At 51.3% G+C, this 18830-nt stretch overlaps 8 protein-coding genes across 8 annotated transcripts; 5 read left to right on the top strand and 3 right to left on the bottom strand.

Moving 5' to 3' along the window:
- Nucleotides 1-582: 582 nt before the first annotated feature.
- PV08_08255 (uncharacterized protein) lies at nt 583-1569 on the top strand (the record flags this gene model as incomplete). Its single annotated transcript, XM_016382581.1, has 2 exons — nt 583-848; nt 978-1569. The coding sequence occupies 2 exons, from the start codon at nt 583-585 to the stop codon at nt 1567-1569; spliced, it is 858 nt and encodes a 285-aa protein (XP_016233284.1).
- Nucleotides 1570-2799: 1230 nt separating this feature from the next.
- Nucleotides 2800-3893, bottom strand: PV08_08254 (uncharacterized protein; the record flags this gene model as incomplete). Its single annotated transcript, XM_016382580.1, has 4 exons — nt 2800-2930; nt 3076-3258; nt 3337-3616; nt 3759-3893. The coding sequence occupies 4 exons, from the start codon at nt 3891-3893 to the stop codon at nt 2800-2802; spliced, it is 729 nt and encodes a 242-aa protein (XP_016233283.1).
- Nucleotides 3894-4431: 538 nt separating this feature from the next.
- On the bottom strand, nt 4432-6684 carry PV08_08253 (uncharacterized protein; the record flags this gene model as incomplete). The annotated part of the gene is made up of 1 exon (XM_016382579.1): nt 4432-6684. The coding sequence occupies one exon, from the start codon at nt 6682-6684 to the stop codon at nt 4432-4434; it is 2253 nt and encodes a 750-aa protein (XP_016233282.1).
- Nucleotides 6685-8028: 1344 nt separating this feature from the next.
- PV08_08252 (uncharacterized protein) lies at nt 8029-11401 on the top strand (the record flags this gene model as incomplete). The annotated part of the gene is made up of 2 exons (XM_016382578.1): nt 8029-8953; nt 9033-11401. 2 exons carry the CDS (start codon nt 8029-8031, stop codon nt 11399-11401), a joined length of 3294 nt encoding a protein of 1097 aa, XP_016233281.1.
- A 603-nt stretch (nt 11402-12004) lies between these two features.
- Nucleotides 12005-13722, top strand: PV08_08251 (uncharacterized protein; the record flags this gene model as incomplete). The annotated part of the gene is made up of 2 exons (XM_016382577.1): nt 12005-12197; nt 12353-13722. The coding sequence occupies 2 exons, from the start codon at nt 12005-12007 to the stop codon at nt 13720-13722; spliced, it is 1563 nt and encodes a 520-aa protein (XP_016233280.1).
- Nucleotides 13723-13961: 239 nt separating this feature from the next.
- PV08_08250 (uncharacterized protein) lies at nt 13962-14808 on the top strand (the record flags this gene model as incomplete). The annotated part of the gene is made up of 3 exons (XM_016382576.1): nt 13962-14081; nt 14147-14569; nt 14626-14808. 3 exons carry the CDS (start codon nt 13962-13964, stop codon nt 14806-14808), a joined length of 726 nt encoding a protein of 241 aa, XP_016233279.1.
- Nucleotides 14809-15661: 853 nt separating this feature from the next.
- Nucleotides 15662-16785, top strand: PV08_08249 (uncharacterized protein; the record flags this gene model as incomplete). Its single annotated transcript, XM_016382575.1, has 2 exons — nt 15662-15963; nt 16077-16785. The coding sequence occupies 2 exons, from the start codon at nt 15662-15664 to the stop codon at nt 16783-16785; spliced, it is 1011 nt and encodes a 336-aa protein (XP_016233278.1).
- An 828-nt stretch (nt 16786-17613) lies between these two features.
- PV08_08248 (uncharacterized protein) lies at nt 17614-18417 on the bottom strand (the record flags this gene model as incomplete). The annotated part of the gene is made up of 1 exon (XM_016382574.1): nt 17614-18417. One exon carries the CDS (start codon nt 18415-18417, stop codon nt 17614-17616), a length of 804 nt encoding a protein of 267 aa, XP_016233277.1.
- Between the last annotated feature and the right edge of the window lie 413 nt (nt 18418-18830).

Below are 18830 nucleotides of genomic sequence, written 5' to 3'. Positions count from 1 at the left end.
TTACAGAGGAGGGATACAGAGGAGTGATATCCGTACGGAGAAAAAGTTGATTTTGGTTCCAATGGAGGTAATTTGGCGGCGACAATCCGCGTGGCCTTTGACAATCGTTCTGAAGCATTGCCTTGCCCGCTTTGCTTACATATAGATAGGTACATATCAACAACATCAGCTGTGATCATCGAGAGAGAACTCGTAGGATATTTCTGCAAGCGTTCTCAGGGGCTGTCAGACTACTGCATACCTTCAGGTTGGTAGGTACTAACCAGCGATGTTGAAGCGTTGCTCCCTTGGCACGCGTCTTTATATGATACATACAGGTACCTAAAGCTTTGGAACGGAAAATATAACATGGCCCAACCCCAGCACGAGCTGATCAGCCTACTCAGGTCGGCGCTCACTCTTGCTCGTCCTCCTCAGCCGTCCTCGGTCCCGTTTCTTGCAAGTCCTCGTGGTTTTTTTTGGCCGGCACAGTACCCAGTCTACGTCCAAGTCACTTCCTCGACCCCCTTGGCTAGGTCTTGGACGCCTCGGACGCTACCCAAACACCCAAACCTCGTATCAAACTTCAAATCTTCTCAGACCATGCCAACTCGGCTTCCCGTCCATGTCGTCGAGCCCGCTGCCACTCATACCCACACGGCCATCTTCCTCCATGGCCGAGGGGACAACGGATCAGATTTCGCCGAAGAACTCTTCGCATCTGGCATCTCGGACGGGACAGGAGTCGTAGCCAGCGAGACCCAGACGCCAGCTCCGGCTCAGGCTCCCACTACAACTCTACGAACGCGGTTTCCTTTATGGCGCTGGGTGTTTCCATCGGCGCCCAACCGCTGGAGTACGGCCTTCCAGTAAGAGTTCCCCGCGTGGTTCGAGGCACATTCGCTATCGGACATCGCACCACGGGAAGATGTCCAGGTAGAAGGGATCCGAGAATCCGTGGCGGAGATTGTCGCGATCTTGGACGACGAAGTGCGCAGGTTAGGGGGAGCCGCGCAGAATGTCGTTCTCGGTGGTATCAGTCAAGGCGCGGCGGTGGGATTGTGGGCATTACTTGGCCTCCTCGCCCCGGGGCAACCTGGAGCTGAGCTAATTCCCAGGCTGGGGGCCTTTGTGGGAGTAAGTTGCTGGCTTCCATTTGTTTCTGCCGCGGGAAAATATTTGCCTGGAGTCGGAGTCGACGAACCCTCCAAAGAAGGTTCTATACCCGGGTCGAACGTCGCGGATAGTACAACTACAGACAGCATTACGGATATTACTATTACGTACAATGGCTGCTCTCAGGACTTTGTAAGGTCGATGCTGAAAGGGGCAAGGATATTATCATCCATCGCATCTCACGGTATCAGAGACCATCCTTTCCTAACGACGCCCGTATTTTTGGGACACGGTACCGATGACGCCTACGTCGACGTGAGTCTCGGCCGTCAGACGAAGGAGGTCTTGAGCGGTATGGGGTTTCAGGTGACGTGGAAAGAATACGTCGGCGCGGAGCAGGAAGGGCATTGGTACAAGGAACCCGAAGAGCTGGACGACATTGCACGGTTTCTTTCAGCCATGGCTACTGCGTAGACAATTCGTGGTGGACCGAGGTACCTGATGGAGGAGAATATCTTTTCAACGGGGTCTTGAGCTGAACCTCGTCGTCAGAAGGTGACGAGGGACTTTTGGACTTGGATCACGCATATTCCCAGCAGCAGTAACTAGGTAGTGATAGGAGCCCCCTGTAGGCTGTAGTAGATAGAATCAACAACAGCTCGAAGATTCTCGACGCACAACAACGGTAGGAAGACTCAGTCCCAATTGCGCCGAGATTAAACAAAGATTTCCCGTTCACCACTCAACCTCATCCATGCCACCGGCTCAGAAGGAGGTCAAGTGAAAACTTGCAGCGCCGCCTCCCATTGGCACTTGTTGGTAGATGGCCACACCAGTCCGAAATGTTTGTTCTCTTTTGTGTCCGATAGAGCTAATCAGAGTAGGGTATAAGGAGAGCCCGAGCACCAATGTCGATGTCGATGTCGTTGTTATGGGAAACATGTAGGTAACGCACGGGGCCTTTTGAGTTGAGTTGACTAGATATATAACTAGCCAAAATGCCTTGTCCTTTCTTGTCTTGACGTGCTCTGCCCTGCCTTGCCGTCGTACAATACGCTCAGGTAAGTCCAATTTGTCAAATCCGGATAGACAGACAGACTGACGGACAGACCTGACCTTAGGAAGAAAGGGTTACCTATGTGCACGAGGTATGTATGTAGGTGGTGGAGAGAGATAGACATTGTCGATCAGTTTCGTTCTCGGTTCGATCCACTCAATCTAACCATGGCCATTTATTCCATTACTCTCTCTCTCCCTCCTCCCGATTCATTCATTCGTAGGTCGAACAAATGATAGAGCGTGGCTGCGAACAAGGTTGTTGACATCCGTAGCAAGCACGGTACGCTCGAATTGTCACATGTTGAAACGCTTCTCAAAGGCTGGGTCGAAAAGGGTTCTGGAACATCGACTTGGCATTTGTGATTGCGGAATGAGACTGTGAAGCGAGAGCGTGCCGATTAGTGCGCTGTTGTACTAGGAAACTTGATCTGAATGTCCTCGCGGAAGAGAGCTCTCACACTTGATGGGTGCCAAAGGAGTTGTTCGCACAGACTCAGTAGAGGTGGCGTATTGTTTGCTCACATTCATGCTAGTGCCCATGTGGCGGAAACGTGGTGAGTTGGATCTGGATTTAGAATTAACTTTGGATTTGGTCGGCGTAGGCGTCGCTTCGGTTTGGTCAATGAATAAGGAAAAGTCCGAAACTCAACTCGGGCCAACGTTGTCCGCGGTTGATGCGCCCTGCGCCTGGCGTTGACCGTCGTAGAGGCCTGAATAGTAGCCTGCCCAGTAGTATGCCATTTTGATATTTTCGAGCGTTTGATCTACAAGTGGACCTGGAAGTTAGACATCCAATAGTTAGCAAAAGCAGAAAAAAAAAGAAAAGGAAAAACCTTGGTTCAGAACTGGGTGAATGAGAAAAGTAGTGGTTAGACAGAGAGAGGTAGATCCTCTGGAGGTATGCTGTTCAACAGTACATACCTTGTTGGTCGCTTGTGGTTGGCAAGCTGGGCCCAATTGTCGGCAGAGAAGTATGTCCAGAAGTATTCTCATCTTGGCCTTGTTGCGGAGGTTCTACGGATGGGGTCGTGGTTGAAGTAATTGCCGCTGTCGCGGGCTGTTGACTTGATGATTGACTTTGGTTATCGGAGCCGTGTATTTGAACTGTTTCAGCATGGACTAGTCAGCTCAGCCAAGTATCACGACTTATTGCTTGCTGTGCTCGCTCCACTTCATTCTTACCTTTTTGGCTCAATGCTGCTTTTGCCGCCATGAGCTCCGAATCCTCTACTTCTCCATCTTCGATCTCGTCGTCGTCGTAATCATCACCATCATCGTCATCCGCGGGAACGGAGCTGTTTTGTGCCGTTACAGGCTTCTGATTGACGTCGTGCCACTCGCCGGACACATCAGCGCCAGCACCAGAAGCGTCATCAACATTGTCGTCGTCGAGTTCACCATTTTCCGCTCGGCGTAGAATCTCCTCGACATCTTCCCCTCGGGCGTGAATACTGTGGTAGTACTGGTGGGATATATTTGTCAGTGGACGGAATCTTGGAACATGGCTGATATTGAAGGCCAAGTGAGAGAATCAGATTGCACATGCCCACTGGGAGAAATATTGACATAGGCCGTGAACAGTAATCCTCATCTCGTAAACATACCTCATATTCCGCGACGGCGTCGTTCCAAGACCTAATGAGTGCCGAATCGTCCCAGATTTCAGCCTGGCTTAGATCACCGCCGGACTGTTTGGAGCTGTGGTGGTTCGTCTTGGCTTTCTTGGATCTGCGAGGCATTGTCAAAGATTAAAAGCGATGCTGAGACCAATGAACATAAACTTCAATGCACTAAAGGGTCGCGGCTCGTACTTCATCATATGGTACGCTGCACTCGCAGTGAAATCCTCGTCGAGCAATGAAGTCGAGAACGTGTCGTAGATGAAGCAATGCTCCACCGAAGGAAATATACTCCTCCGTAATTTGAGGATTGACTTCATTCGTACTGAAAAAGTCAACACAAACGTCGAGACTAGTTAACAAAAGACGGTTGCCATTCCAGTGATACAACAAATTTCCGGTATGAAAAGGTCAAATCTTGCGCTAAGATGTTACAAATCTCCAGGTCGTGTTCATTTTCGTTGCATCTGTTCTACAAAGTCTGCGTGATAACTACCATTTCGTCCCCATTTTGATTAGCAACTCCTGAAATTGTCCCAGACCCAAAAGATTATCAAAACTCCCCATGAAGAACACGAGGATGCCACGTAAATCTCTCAATCGAGAACCATTCACCGCTAAAGGATCGCCATATCATCATATCAACTGAAGACGACCCTCACGCCTTTAGTCTCCGCTCCTCGCATGGTCCACATACTGCTTTCTCCTCGATTTTACGTGTGATACCCTTCCTTCTCTCCTTGTCCGTAGGCTCGACATCGACATCGCGCACGAAAAAGCGACCTTCATCACCAAAACCACCCCCACATTCGAAGCAGACGAAGCAAGTCTCGTGATATTTCCCCCCAAGGGCTTCAACAGTCAACTCATCTAAGATTTGTTGCTTACATCTTCTGCATCGTGCGGAGGTGCGTTTAGTGTGGCAGGAGACGCAATATGCGTAGTTGTCACGCTCTACAAATGGCGTAGAGCTGTCAAAGGGATCGCCACATTCAGCGCAAAAGAAATGGCCAACGTGCCACTCTGCTCCAGCCGCCACGATGACCTCGCCTTCAATGGGTGTCTTACAAGAGCGACAACGGGGTGAGAAGAACTCGTGAAAGTCGAGGTGGCAGTAGAAGCGTAATGGGTCATTGGAGGCTTCGGGGGAAGTAGCTTCAATCCCCATACTTTCTAGCCTATCAAGGCGCTTCTCATCGGGTTCTGGATAAAAGGAGACGCACTCAAGCGGCGTAGCGCAATGGTAGCATGTAAAGCACTCTGGGTGGAATCGGGCTTTGACGCTGCTCGAGCTGGATCCAGCCGCAGTCACAATGCGTCCAGAAATAGGCAAGGCACAGCTCGAGCAGGATACAGTTGGCATGGGGTGACGATGAAGCCACGGAAGCCGAGAGGACGGTGCCTTCTGAAGGGAAGAAGCGGTCGTAGGAGTGGTTGCAGCATGCTTTGGTAGGGGACGAGCATGCTGCTTGATCTCACCAGGTAAGTTGATGGTTGGAAAGGACGACGAATTGGTGCCCTCTTCACCGATGTTGATACTTGGCACTGGGTTGTTCTGTTCTGGAAGATTGATCGTCGGTACTCCAGGAGCACAGACATTGATCAATGGTACTGGTGGGTCGTCTGGAAGGTTTATCCTTGGGACAGCTGGGGCAGACACAGTGACTTCGGGCATCACCTGGCCTGGTGTTGGTAACGGCCTCTCACTGGATTTCTGTGGTGTTGGACGTTCGGTGAGCTTGATGATTGGTCTTTCAACATCTTGACTTGCTCTAGGAGAATCGTTTGAAGGTTTCCATGAAGGATCAAAACTGACGATAGGACGTCCGACATGATCACTCACGGCAACCGGCGTTGGCAGATTGGGACTTCGATCCTTTCTCTTCATACTCGTCGCGGCTCGAATGTCTTCACCCCTGATCTCAAGAGTACTTGTGGACGACTTAGGTGTCTCAACCTCTTCAATCGTATCAATAGCTGCATGTCGTGGAGGTGTGTTGGCTGTGTATTGTGCATCCCTCGATCGAGTTGGGGGGTTCTTGTGGATTTCCACTCGATTGATTCTGTTATTGTCAGCCATTGGCGCGGGATCTGGTTTGTTCATTCCTCTCTTCTTGAGCCAGGGAAGAGTATTGGTAGACTTGATCCTCAATGGCAGGCCAGTACTCGGGGTTTTGATAGGTTTCTCGGAGCGATCCTCTTGCTGCTCCGGTTCTTCATATATTTGTGACTCTGGGTTGGGAAAGGAGACTTTCCGTGTGCCACTAGCCTTGCGTTGACCGCTACTTCGCCTATTGCCATTCACCTTCAAGTCGGGATTGCGATACGCAGCTGTCTTCTCCACTTCTGCAGCATGAGGGTTCTGATGCTTCCACACCAGATCTGCTGCTTCGTCCTGAGCTGCCTGATAGATTCTGTTTTCGTCGTCTTTGTGGTCGATCAGTTGCAACGCCTCTCGTAGGTTATGAGCTTCCTGTTTCTCCAATCTTCGACTGACCGACTCGAGGTAAACGCCATCTTCTGTGAGTTGTGGAACTTGTACTATAGCCGTGGGAGACACTTTTCTTCCTCGTAGAATTGGGCGGTCATTGGCAGGTGGCTGGGCTAATGGCCGACCTTTGAGTAACGAAGCAGCGGAAGAGATGGAGCTTGAGTTGGGAATTGGCGGAGATTGTATAGTATAGGGTTCAGATTCATCTGGCTGGGCTTTACTCTGGACAGAGTTGACGGTGGGCAAAGAGTCCGAACGCGTCAAACTTGATTCAGAGGAGACGGTCTGGGTCCGGGGAGTGAAGGGAGGAGGACGTGACCCGGTAGGTCTGGCAGGACGATAGCTTCGCAAGCTCTCGAGGTAAGTCGCTGAGAAGGTGTGTGAGTACTTAGAGTTGAAAGGGGGATCTCGGGGAGGCATGGCCGGTAGAAGAGGCCTGAGTGATAGACAGATTGTGGAAGGAATACCACGTACACTTTTGCTCAGCCGTCATACATGTTGGTTGAGGTGGCGATACTTTTCTGCCGCCTAAACTATTTCTCTTGTGAAACATGGTGAATATTGGGTTTTCAAAAGCAGGCAGTGATCAATCACTGCATATGAAGGAGGATGTTGTGCATATATGACAGGTAACACGGGCGGTCTCCGGCTGGTTTACAATCTCAATGTGAAGCTATTGAACAGGATATGATGAAGATGGGCACAGGAAGGGAGACAGATACAAAACATTACGAAGGTCAATCAGCACGGCGACAATCAGGACACCAACTGGCAGCCAACCCTGGAGTGAATGGTACTGCGGTGAATCACTGGACGGTCGTCGTGGTCGCAGCTCATTTGCAGCAACTTCTGGAACTTTTTTGTTTGGGCGGTGACGGTTGCGAGGCCAACAAGGCACTAAGGTTAAGGTTAAACGCGGGTGCGGAAAACTAGTGGACGAGGGGTGATTAGGCGATGGCACCAAGGCCTGATTCGGCTAGTCATGTCCCTAGAGCGTCTCTAGATCGTCCGGCGGCTGCCTATGACTTCCATCTAGAGACTCAATAGTAGCCCCTTATCGCAGCCATCACATTTATATTCGCACCTGTATACTCCGTACTGACAAGGGAATTAGCTTGTATGTACTAGGTACGGCATATCTTTGATCCCCTCACTGGAGAGCACAAGGGAGGCCACGAATTCTAATCCATGATGGGGGCTGCCAAGCACGAAACTACGGAACTCACAAAGTATTGTTTCGACACCAAAAAAATGTGCTCTGTCGCTTGTCATTTACCGATTGGGCGTGCCAGCCCTACACCGACCCTGCTGACTTGGTGCGCTGTCCAGCCAGCTCGCCATGAAGTTCGCCATTCAGCTCGACGGCCACTAGCGCCGCACAAGATGTTACAGCTGCCGCCGTCCAGCTACGACCGATCCGCAAAACACGTTATCGTTCCTCATCTCTCTTTCTTCCTTTCTCTGACTGATCAATGCTTTTGCTGTCGTAATCTGCTCTCTCCGTAGCCCTGTTGACCTTCCAATTTTTCACAGTAGCCGACTTTGCCATTCAGCCTCATGGCCACCACGCTATAAGATTTTGCTCCCAGCCTGATCTCAGCCTGATGGCCTCTTTCTGACCTCTCCCTCTCCCTGCAGTCGAAACATTATTCCTCTCATCGCGCGTTCTATCGCCTCATCAAACACCGTATGTCTACGGCTACCAGACCCTCCTTCCCAATTGACCAATATCATGTGGGAATCATCTGTGCGCTTCGTCATGAGATGACGGCGGCAATTGCCACGCTGGATGAGCGGCATCAGCCCATCACGGGACAAGACAAACTCGATTCGAATAATTATGTGCTGGGCCGTATCCATGGACACAACGTGGTTGTTGCGTGCTTACCGGCCGGCGTCTACGGCACGAATGCCGCAGCACGAGTTGCGAACGACATGCTGAGGACGTTTACCGGGCTGCGGTTCGGACTGATGGTGGGAATTGGAGGCGGAATCCCGAACCTTCCGATGGGTCTGGACATTCGTCTCGGAGATGTGGTGATCAGTGAGCCGGACAAAATGTTCGGAGGTGTTGTTCAGTACGATCTGAGGAAGAATCTGGGAGAGGGGCACTTTGAAAGCAAAGGGACTCTGAAATCCCCACCAACTATGCTCCTGGCCGCTCTTTCAACTCTTCAGGCGGAACATGATCTCGAGGACAGTCATGTTCCAGCCATCCTGACGAAGATTGTCTCGAAGCACCGCAATCTAGCGAGGAACGGCTACGGGTTCCCAGGACGAGAAAAGGACACACTTTACTGTGCTGAATGCTGTGGTTCCGGCTTTGGCTCTGCTGATCTGTGCAACAGCTGTGCACACGGAACGATCGAGAGATCGGCTCGTGAGGATGATCACCCGTTATTTTGGTATGGGACGATCGCCTCGGGCAACGAGTTGATAAAGAACGCCGCGGAAAGAGACAGAATTAGAAATGAGTTCGGAGCGCTGTGCGTTGAGATGGAAGCGGCGGGGTTAATGAATGACTTTCCTTGCCTGGTAATCCGTGGCATCTGTGACTATGCGGATTCTCATAAGAACGACGGATGGCAGAAGTATGCGGCCCTCACGGCGGCAGCATATGCCAAAGAATATCTCGGGTATGTATCACCCGAGCAGACGAAGCTGGAGAAGCCAATCCAAGAGGTTATAGGTGAGTAGAACCTGTGAGATAGGACAATTAATCGCATTCTCCAAACAGTCACTGATGCTTTTCTGGGGTTTTCTTATAGCTTCTCTTGCTTCTCTTAACCAGCATCTAGCGAAGCAATCAGAGTTGGCGGGGGAGCATCTTTGTGAGGTTAAACAAGCCCACGCGAAACAGGACCAGCGATATCAGAGTGAACGGCATCGTCAATGTCATCGTGCTTTTAAAACAAGTACATATGAACAATTCAAGGACGTCAATCCCGATCGAGTGGACGGCACATGTCAATGGGTGCTGTCTCATCCTCAATATCTACAGTGGCACAGCAGACCACACGATGATCTACTCTGGATCTCGGCCGACCCAGGCTGTGGCAAGTCGGTCCTGACCAAATCACTGGTTGACCGTGAATTTTGCAGTACTAACCAGCATACGGTCTGCTACTTCTTTTTCAAAGACAACGAGCAACAGGACAACGTGGCCACAGCTCTTTGCGCGCTTCTGCATCAACTCTTTACCCACCAGCCGCCACTTATCTCACATGCCATTTCGGCGTGGGAGAAGACGGACAATAAATTGGTCAAAGAGGTCGCGGAGCTGTGGCGTATATTGATGGCGGTGACGAGAGACCCCGAGGCCGGCGACATTATATGCGTGCTGGACGCGTTGGACGAGTGTCGACAATCGGACCAGCGGTGGCTAATCAAGATGCTCTCGCAGTTCTACTCTCAATCGTCCCCGGAGTCATCTACATCATCATCTGCTTCGCGCCGTGGTCGGCTGAAATTTCTTGTGACCAGCCGACCCTATGATGATATTCAAGCCGAGTTTGAGAAGACAATTGATAGCCTTCCCACTATTCGGCTTCGGGGTGAAGAGGAGAACGACCAAATCCATTCGGAAATTGACATGGTTATTCAGATGCGAGTAGAACAGCTCGCGAAAGCGCTGAGATTAGATCGAGCTACACAGAATCAACTGGAAATGAAACTCCTGGCGATGGAGCATCGAACCTATCTATGGCTCCACCTCGCTATTGACGACATCAGAGTGACTTATCGTCACAGTTTACGACCGGAAGAAGCATTAATAAAGTCACTCCCCGTAAGCGTTGAAGACGCATATGAGAAGATCTTAAATCGTGTTGCGGAGGAGCAAAGAAGTATTGTGAAAAAGATCCTCCAAATTGTGGTCGGGGCACGCCGACCGCTCTCGGTTCAAGAAATGGCTATCGCACTGGGGATAGCAACGTCGACCAAGGTCACGTCACTAGCACAGGCCCGACTTGCACCGACATGGCTAGAACACAGTATTTGTCACTGGTGTGGGCTATTCGTCTTCATCAATCATCAAAAAATATACTTGATCCATCAGACCGCCAAGGAATTTCTCTTATGGGACAACAGCTCTCCGCTTTCTTTGTCCGGATGGAAGCATTGTCTGGATCATCTCGGCGTTGAGAAAGAGATGGCTCGAATATGTGAAGAGTTTCTAGGTCTAAGAGATATTAAACCCGTTCAGCGATATCTGATTGAACAGTTTGAGAGCGACGAACCCTTCTGGGAAATTGAGGATGTGTTGAAGAAAGATGACCATCTCCAAAGTTTCTTGTACTATGCGACAGAGCACTGGCCCAGTCACTTTCGAGATGCTGATATGCCCAACGATGCCTCTACCATGTCGGGTCTACCTAAGCTTTATGACGTTGACAGTCCTGATTTCAACCTCTGGTTCACCATCTTTTGGGAGATGATATTTCGAGAGAAACCGCCGTCGATGAGTCCTCTTCGTTTAGCTGCGCTCTTGGGCCACGAGCATGTACTCCTTCAGATTCTACAGTCGACAGAAATCACCAAAATAAACGAGCAAGACGATAAGGGAAATACAGCCCTCTATTTTGCTAGTCGTTTTGGCCATGATAAAGTAGTTAATGTGCTCTGTGGGCGAGGAGCGGATATTAACGCTCAAGGGGGATTCTATGGCAATGCGCTTCAAGCGACATCATTTGGTGGTCATGAGAAAGTTGTGCAGATACTGCTTGAGCATGGAGCTGATGTAAACACTCAAGGAGGAGAATATAGCAATGCGCTTCAAGCGGCATCAAGAGGTGGTCATGAGAAAGTTGTGCAGATACTGCTTGACTGTGGAGCTAATGTCAACACTCAGGGAAGACACTATGGCAATGCGCTAAACATTGCATCGCGCCGGGGTCATGAGAAAGTCGTACAGATACTCCTAGATTATGGAGCGAATGTCAACGCTCAAGGAGGAGTCTATGGCAATGCGCTCCAAGTGGCATCACGCCGGGGTTATGAGAATGTTGTACAGATACTCCTTGAGCATGGAGCGGATGTCAACGCTCGAGGATTACATGGCAATGCGCTCGAAGCGGCATCGGATGGTGGTCACGAGAAGGTGGTGCAGATGCTACGAAAAAAGATAGTATCCGGTTGATTAAGCAGATGACTGAGTTCTACTGCTCGTTGAATAGCAGATTGTATGTTGTAGTGATTACCAGGGATGGTGACTTCAGGATGATTTCGGGGCCTTCGCTCCCATCAGCTTAGCATTGTGAGGAATCTCAGGGGGCGCGTTTCTATTGTTTTTAATGAACGAGGCTGTGAGATAGTCATGCTTGCTTATGCTGCGACGATGCCCTCCAGAATATGTTGCCTCGGATATGTGCTCACTCTCTCGGCAATTACTTAATGGTTTCCATTTTTCCCCCAGACCGAAGCTCATCATCGTCCCCCACACATTTGATTCTTTTCTCTGATCTGACAGCCGAATGGCCGCGCTGAAGCTTTTCCTCTTCGACAATGACTGGGTGAGTCGGGGATCCATCGAGTTCCCTTGACACACCTTCCTCTCACTATGCCAATCATAGTCCAGAGGTTCATTCTCCAGGTGCCCACTCGAAGCAACACGCCGCCATGTTGCATCGCTGACTTGTCCGACTTGGCCGCCCATATCCTTTCGTGTCTCTTCCCTCGTTTCTACTTTTAGCTGTTGACGAAAAGTCTCACCGGCCATGTGTTTGCATCCGGATTGTGCGACATGGCCGACCCAATTTCGATAGAGCTCGTCCGTTCAAGAGAGTCTCATAGTCGGGATCTTGTCAGAGACGGCTCAGCGTCGGAAACAACAGTAGAGGTTGAAAACCATTCTGGGGCGTTTTCGAAAGTGGACGATTCATGTCCCGACGGCGGCTATGGATGGGTGTGCGTTATCTGTAATGCATTCATAAATGGTCTGTACTTGATAGAACCCTTGATGAGGCTGTATGCAGGGGAATCCGGGGTGCATATTGTATCAAATATACTTTGGCTGTATTTAAGCCATCAGCACGCAATCGGCCCCAGCATCACATCATTCAGGAACGCAACAGCTAACCGCCAATTACAGCACATACCTGGGGCATCAACTCCTCCTACGGCGTTTTCCTCGCGTACTATCTCGATCACGACTACTTTCCGAACACTTCGCCTCTGGCCTACGCATTTATCGGAGGCCTGTCTTTCTCCCAAGCGGTGCTGATCGCCCCTCTGGCCACTCGTATAATCCATCTGTACGGAACCAGAGTGTGCCTGCATCTGGGTGTCGCGTTCCAGACTCTGTCTCTTATTGGTGCCAGCTTTTCCCGGCGCAAGTATCAGATCATCCTCTCCCAGGGTGTGTGCTATGGCTGGGGCATGGGATTTCTGTTTGTCGGATCTGTGGGCATCATAGCACAGTGGTTCAATAAGAAGCGGAGTCTTGCAAACTCCATCGCCGCTGCTGGCTCCGGGGCCGGTGGACTCATCTATAGCTTGGTCACCCAAGCACTCATCGATGATCTCGGCCTCGCTTGGACTTTTCGAATACTGGGTTTCATTGTTTTTGCGGTCAATTTGACTGCCATCAACCTCCTGCGGGATCGAAACAAGCAGACGGGTTCGCGACATAAAGCTTTCGACCTTGAGGTGCTTCGCCGACCAGAGTTCCTTTTTGTGCAAGGCTGGTCATGGTTCTCGATGCTGGGGTATACAATCTTGGTCTTCTCGATTCCTTCCTATGCACGTTCTATCGGGATGTCTGCCAATCAAGGCTCAGTCCTGGGCGCGGTTTTCAACGCCGGGCAAATGGTTGGCCGGCCGTTGATAGGCTTGACTTCTGATCGCTGGGGACGCCTTAACCTCGCGACTTCACTGTCTTTCCTGGCCGGAATCGTCTGCTTCGCGCTGTGGATCCCTGCAGAAGTGGTGGCAGCACCGATGGTATTGCTGTGCTTCTTCGCAGTCATCGGTGGAGGTCTTGCTGGTGTATTCTGGACCACCATCTCGCCTGTGGCGGCTGAAGTCCTTGGGTTACAGGATCTGCCTTCAGGTCTCAGTCTGACCTGGGTGCTTATGACACCACCGACAACATGTGCTGAAGCAATAGCACTCGAGTTACGTCGCAATGCTGATAGCTGGATTTACCTTCCACCTCAAATCTTCACCGGCTTCATGTACATAGCCGCGGGTTTGTGTATTTGGGTGGTCAGAGGATGGAAAGTGGGCGAGGTTGAGTGGCGTAACAAGAAAAGGATGGAGTGGGAAGAGTCTATGCGGCAGAGAGTCCTTATACTTGCAGACACACCAGAGAAGTCTGTAATGGAGCATCAAGAACCGGATGGACAAGATGTCGACGGCCACACTCATCCTGAGATTGACCTCAGCAAGCCTCCGCCAATAGGAGAATTGTGGCATGTGCACAATATCTTGAGAGACATGATGGTTTGGACAGTTGTATAGCATCTTCTGCGAATATCATGAAAGAAAATGATGAGGGACACTAAGGTAATTCCTTCACAACAACCCATCAACCTTTTGCACGTCGCGGGGACAACAAGTGAATATATCTTAGTTGTCTGCACTTGCGCGTTTGGGAAAACAGTTTCTTCTCTTTAGTTCAGTTTCACTTTCATTTTCACCCCTGAGCTATCACGCGGTCCCATTTTCCAAACTTCCCGGTCGCAATCGTCAGCGCCGACATGTCTTTCACGCTCATACATACCCGTCCAGATGGGAACAAGAAGCCAATCAGGATGTCAATTTTGGACGCACTCAGAGGAGTTCCTGATCGCAAATCCAAGAAAGCGAGAAAGGTCCAGGTATGTTGTTTGTTCGACGCTGCCATTCACCGGATCTGGACGCGAAGTCGCTAATGTGGTGACAGTGTCCATGCTGTGGCAAGGTGCATTCCAGCGAGGCTCCGGCCAGTGCGGAGAAGAAGGATGAAGCCCAAGCTGCCAAGGCCGCTGAGAAGAAAGACGGCGAGACTGACGACGAAATCATGATACGCATGAAGACCAAAAACCAGCACGCCCAATGGACAGACATTGTCGAGCAGCTCAAGGAAATCAAATCCGTTGGCGAGGCCAAAGCCCGGTACAAGGAGATCACCAAGGACAGGAAAGATGACGAGAACGCAGGATCGGACAATCAAACCAAAGGCAAGGGAAAAGAGAAGAATCCCGACAAGGCTGCAAAGGACGCAAAAAACAAGGCTGAGGGCTTGAAAACGCAAATCGACGCGCAGTCCAAAAAGGAAGCTGCAAAGGCGGGCGAGCAAGCAAACGCTTCTGACAATGCCACTAACGTAGGCTGGCTCTCATGCACAGTGCAATGGTGTTGTGGCTGACTCTCACGAAGCAGGACAAGACAATGAACTGCCAGCAGCAAAAAGGAGCCACTTCAGTCTGCGAGCCAAACATATACAGGATCTTGGCCGACAAATATGATTCGAAGAAGTGGCTGGACGTCGCATCGAGACATTACGACAAGACCGGAGAGCGCATCAGCCCTGAAATGGCACGCCAAAGAGCCGAAGGCAGCTGAGCGGGCAAGAGGAGTAATGCGTATCTGCCAAGGGACGAGAAGAGGGAAAGATTCGAGATGGAGGTCAAACGGCAAACAAGCAAAGGCTGGACGTCTCCATACTTCGTGCTCTGAGCTGGCAAATGTCTCGTACCCAGTCCAGCGGGATGAGCACCCGTACACCGCACCTCTTGGAGGAGTCAGGTAGCTTCCAGAGACTCCGCGCACCTCTCTGCAATATCTCCCGGATCAAAGGAGAGACAGATCTTGAGCTTGAGGGAACCAGGCCAGATACCCCAGTGTTCTCCACCGCCACCTCCATATTTGGCGGTAGCGCCATTTCAGGCTAAAATGCTTCTTCTTCCTCCTCATCTCAACTTCTTCCCACATCACAAAATCCTGCTTCGAGGATCATCCAGCTTCCTCTTTCGTCTCTCGCTCCAAAATCGATGATGTATTCCCGCGAAGGGCATTCAAAGCAAACCTCCCCTCCGAATTCCCTCAAGAATCAGTACTAGTTTATAATGACGTTGCTCCGCTTGGACCATCAACGGTCGCTGAATGATCGAATACCCGACAATCGCTTCTGCACCGACCGTCTGTACAGAATCATGCTATGTACCGACGGCATCTAGAGCTTGAGTACCTAGTAGTTGTACTTGTACTGTAGGCTAAAACACTTTCCTAGGCCGGTCTCCACGGAGCCTCGCAACATACATAGGTAACCTCTAGCCTCCACTTCAAGAACTCTCACGACTGTGTTGATGCTACTTACTGCCTTTCACAGCCTTGATTTCCGTCGCTCCAAATGCTCTCTCCATCAGTCGCCCTGGCACTGGGGCTCGCTCTATGCTCTTCCCTGAGCACATGCTCAATGCTTCCTCGCCAGGCCAAAAACAAGCCGTGGTCGGTCTCAAAATTCCACTCACTCCTAACGTTCGGAGATAGTTACACAGACGAAAGCCGTCTGGGGTATTTCATCCAGAACAACGGCTCAGCACCGCCAGCCGGCGTCTTACTTCCCGAAAGCAATTCCACCGCAGGCGGAGGACGCACCTGGCCTCGTTACGTCGTTCAATACACCGGGTCAACCAAGAACGGCGAATGGAACCCATCGATGACGCTGTACAACTACGCCGTCTCCGGTGCGGTATGCTCGAACAAGATCACTCCAAGGTATGTTTGTTGGTGGCTTTCGTTCCATGATCTCGGCCACCATCGTCCGTCTCGTCATGTTCTTTAGTCTGCGCAACGGGCTCCTTCTCCCACTGACACAAACAAACCTTCAGGTGGTTCTCTGCAATCGACGCCCCGTTCCCATCTGTTCTAGAATACGAAGTCCCGGCGTTTCAAGCCGACATGAAAGCGCAGCGCGTCAACGCCACTCCCGCCGAGGCATTCTTTACCCCGAGCCTGTCGGCCCAGTCAGCCGTGTACGCCCTGTGGATCGGAACCAACGACCTGGGCATCTGGGCGTTCCTGACCGACAGCCAGGTCCGGGGCAAAGTGCTGACCGACTATACGTCGTGCGTGTACGAGGTGTTTGACAAGCTCTACGCCGCGGGCGGACGCATGTTCGTCCTCATGAACACGGCCCCGCTCCACCTCGCGCCACTGTACGCCAACAGCACCCTCCACGGCGTCGGGCCGAACCAGTACTGGCCCAACAAGACGTCCAACCACACGCAGATCGCCGAGACGATGCACGAGTACACGTCCACGGTCAACGGCGTGTTCAAGCACCAGACCCCGTTCGAGGTTCTGGTCGCCCACCGGTACCCGGACGCCCACTTTGCCGTCTTCGACACGTACAGTCTCATCTCGGACGTGTACGACAATCCGACAAAGTACCTGAACGGGACCGGCGTCGAGGCCGGCACCGAGAGTGTGTGGGGATACATCAACCACTGCAATGTCAATCAGACCGTGTGTGAAAAGGTGGACAACGGAACCAATTCGGACGGGTTCCTGTGGTACGACGAGTTACATCCGAGGTGAGTGAGATATATATTCCCCTTTGGGCTTCTGCCTCTTGGATCGACGTCCATGTTTTAAACTTTTCATGTTCCTTACACGTCATATCTTTTCATTTCGTACTCGATCTCAGTCAAGACATTGTCATGCTAATTCGACCTGTGTGTGTTATGTTTGCAAGTGAACAAACCGACCGCGTCATCGCGAGGAATTTCGTCCAAGTCCTGAACGGGACGTCAAAGTACGCTACTTATTACTAGGTAGCAAATCATTCAGATGATGTGGAGATCTGGCTTGGAGATGAGTGATACCGTGTCTGTGATCGTTGATAGTAGAGGCTGCAGCTGGGTATACCTCCGTGGGTATGGGTGAAAAGTCCGGTGCGAAAGTAACTACCCTGGCCCAATGAGATTAATCAAAACATAGGAGTTCAGTCAGCCAGTGGAGTGATGACAAGCTTTCAAGTTGAAAAACCGAACGATAATGATAATGGATGTTCTAGCGCGACTTTGAAAACAATATAATCAAGGAAAGTGTCTTCAATTCTAATCCGCTGTTCATTCGTTCCGTACATTCATACATCATAGACGACTTTACAAATCCTTCGGAATCCCCAGCACACAGTATCTGCGAGTTGTGAGATGTCGTGTCTGTTGATCCAAGCCAGCCAGCCAGCCAGCCAGCCAGCCAGCCAGTCAACGTCATCATCATCCCCTAATTTTCACGACCATTGCCTATAGAAATGACGAGCCCAACCCACCCACAAATCTACTACATGATTGCACGCTGCACCAGGGTACTCAGTTGCTGCAGTTAGTGGACAAACAAACGATCGAAGCATTGCCTGGCGATTCAAGACGACTCGTCGTCAATCGTAGTATCAATGCCTCCGACCCACCACACTGCAGCGCAGACGACCTGGCTGATAGCGTCGAGATCAGACTGATTCCGCGGTGCATACAGCACGACGCGCGAGTCGGCGGTGGGCGCGGCTGGAATGTCGCAAAACACCCGCGTGGGCCAGTACGCAAGTCGCGTCGACAGCGGGTGTCTCTCGCCCCAGCCCTTTTCGATCACCGTCTTGACGTCGTGCGGGTGGAGCGTGCAATGGATCGACCCGTCGAGACCACTGGCTCGGAGGATCTCGCCGTAGTATCTCGTCTCGTCGAACATGCGGTGGCGAGCGTACAGCGTCGTCGTTGGGCTGCCCGAGGGGCCCGGCTCGAACGACGATCGGCCGAGATACGTCGCCACAGGATATCGCGCCGAGATGTCCGCGATGACTTGCCGCACGCGGTCCGAGACATGCGTCTGCTTCTCTGGAGGGAGAGACAGTTGGCTGACCTGATGAGGGCGGCGGATGCCGGTGATGAGCGGACGGGGGCCGCTGCGTCGTGGGAGAGTCTCGAGGTAGCCACGCGAAGCTGGTGTGGAAGCGCTCGGCGGAGGTGATAGCGGATCAGATACCGAGATGGCCTTGAGGATATGCTCGAAAATACGGCTGCACACGTTCTGAAGAGCTCTGCCTCGTTTGGAGGAGGTCAAGAAAGGGTGGGTCTCGAGGTTGATGTAGTTCAACAAACACGTGATGATTCCCGAACCAACGAGGATGACCCCGATGGCATAGAGGCGCTCGTAGTGGTGGTTAGATGCCATTGCTGTTGCGATTGTGGTCATCGTGGAACGAAATCCTGCAAAAGACAAATGCCTCTTGCGCGACGGTAGGAGTTATTGACAACAGTATGGTTGATGGGATGACGAAGAGGTGAAGTGAAAGATGCAACTAACAAAAGTGATGGTGACAAGGTGAATATTGTTGTTTGCGGACTTACGGAAAGGTAGGCCACGACGTGAGCGGGTGACTCCTGGTAGATAGATATACTTCCAAACAATGGGTGATATGACATGCGTTCGCCAGTCATCGGTGCTTCGATATCTTGACGCCGACAACACAAATGCAATTCATCAACGCCACCGGCACGGACTTGATGTCCCCTAGCTGTATGTCCGCGGCATCTGGAATCTCGCAGACGTGCTGGTACCCACCATGTGAGAATTGATGGTAAAGC

Source organism: Exophiala spinifera, assembly GCF_000836115.1.
Source record: "Exophiala spinifera strain CBS 89968 unplaced genomic scaffold supercont1.6, whole genome shotgun sequence".
In the NCBI taxonomy this organism is placed as follows: Eukaryota; Fungi; Ascomycota; class Eurotiomycetes; order Chaetothyriales; family Herpotrichiellaceae; genus Exophiala; species Exophiala spinifera.
This window is presented reverse-complemented; position numbering and strand designations above follow the sequence as displayed.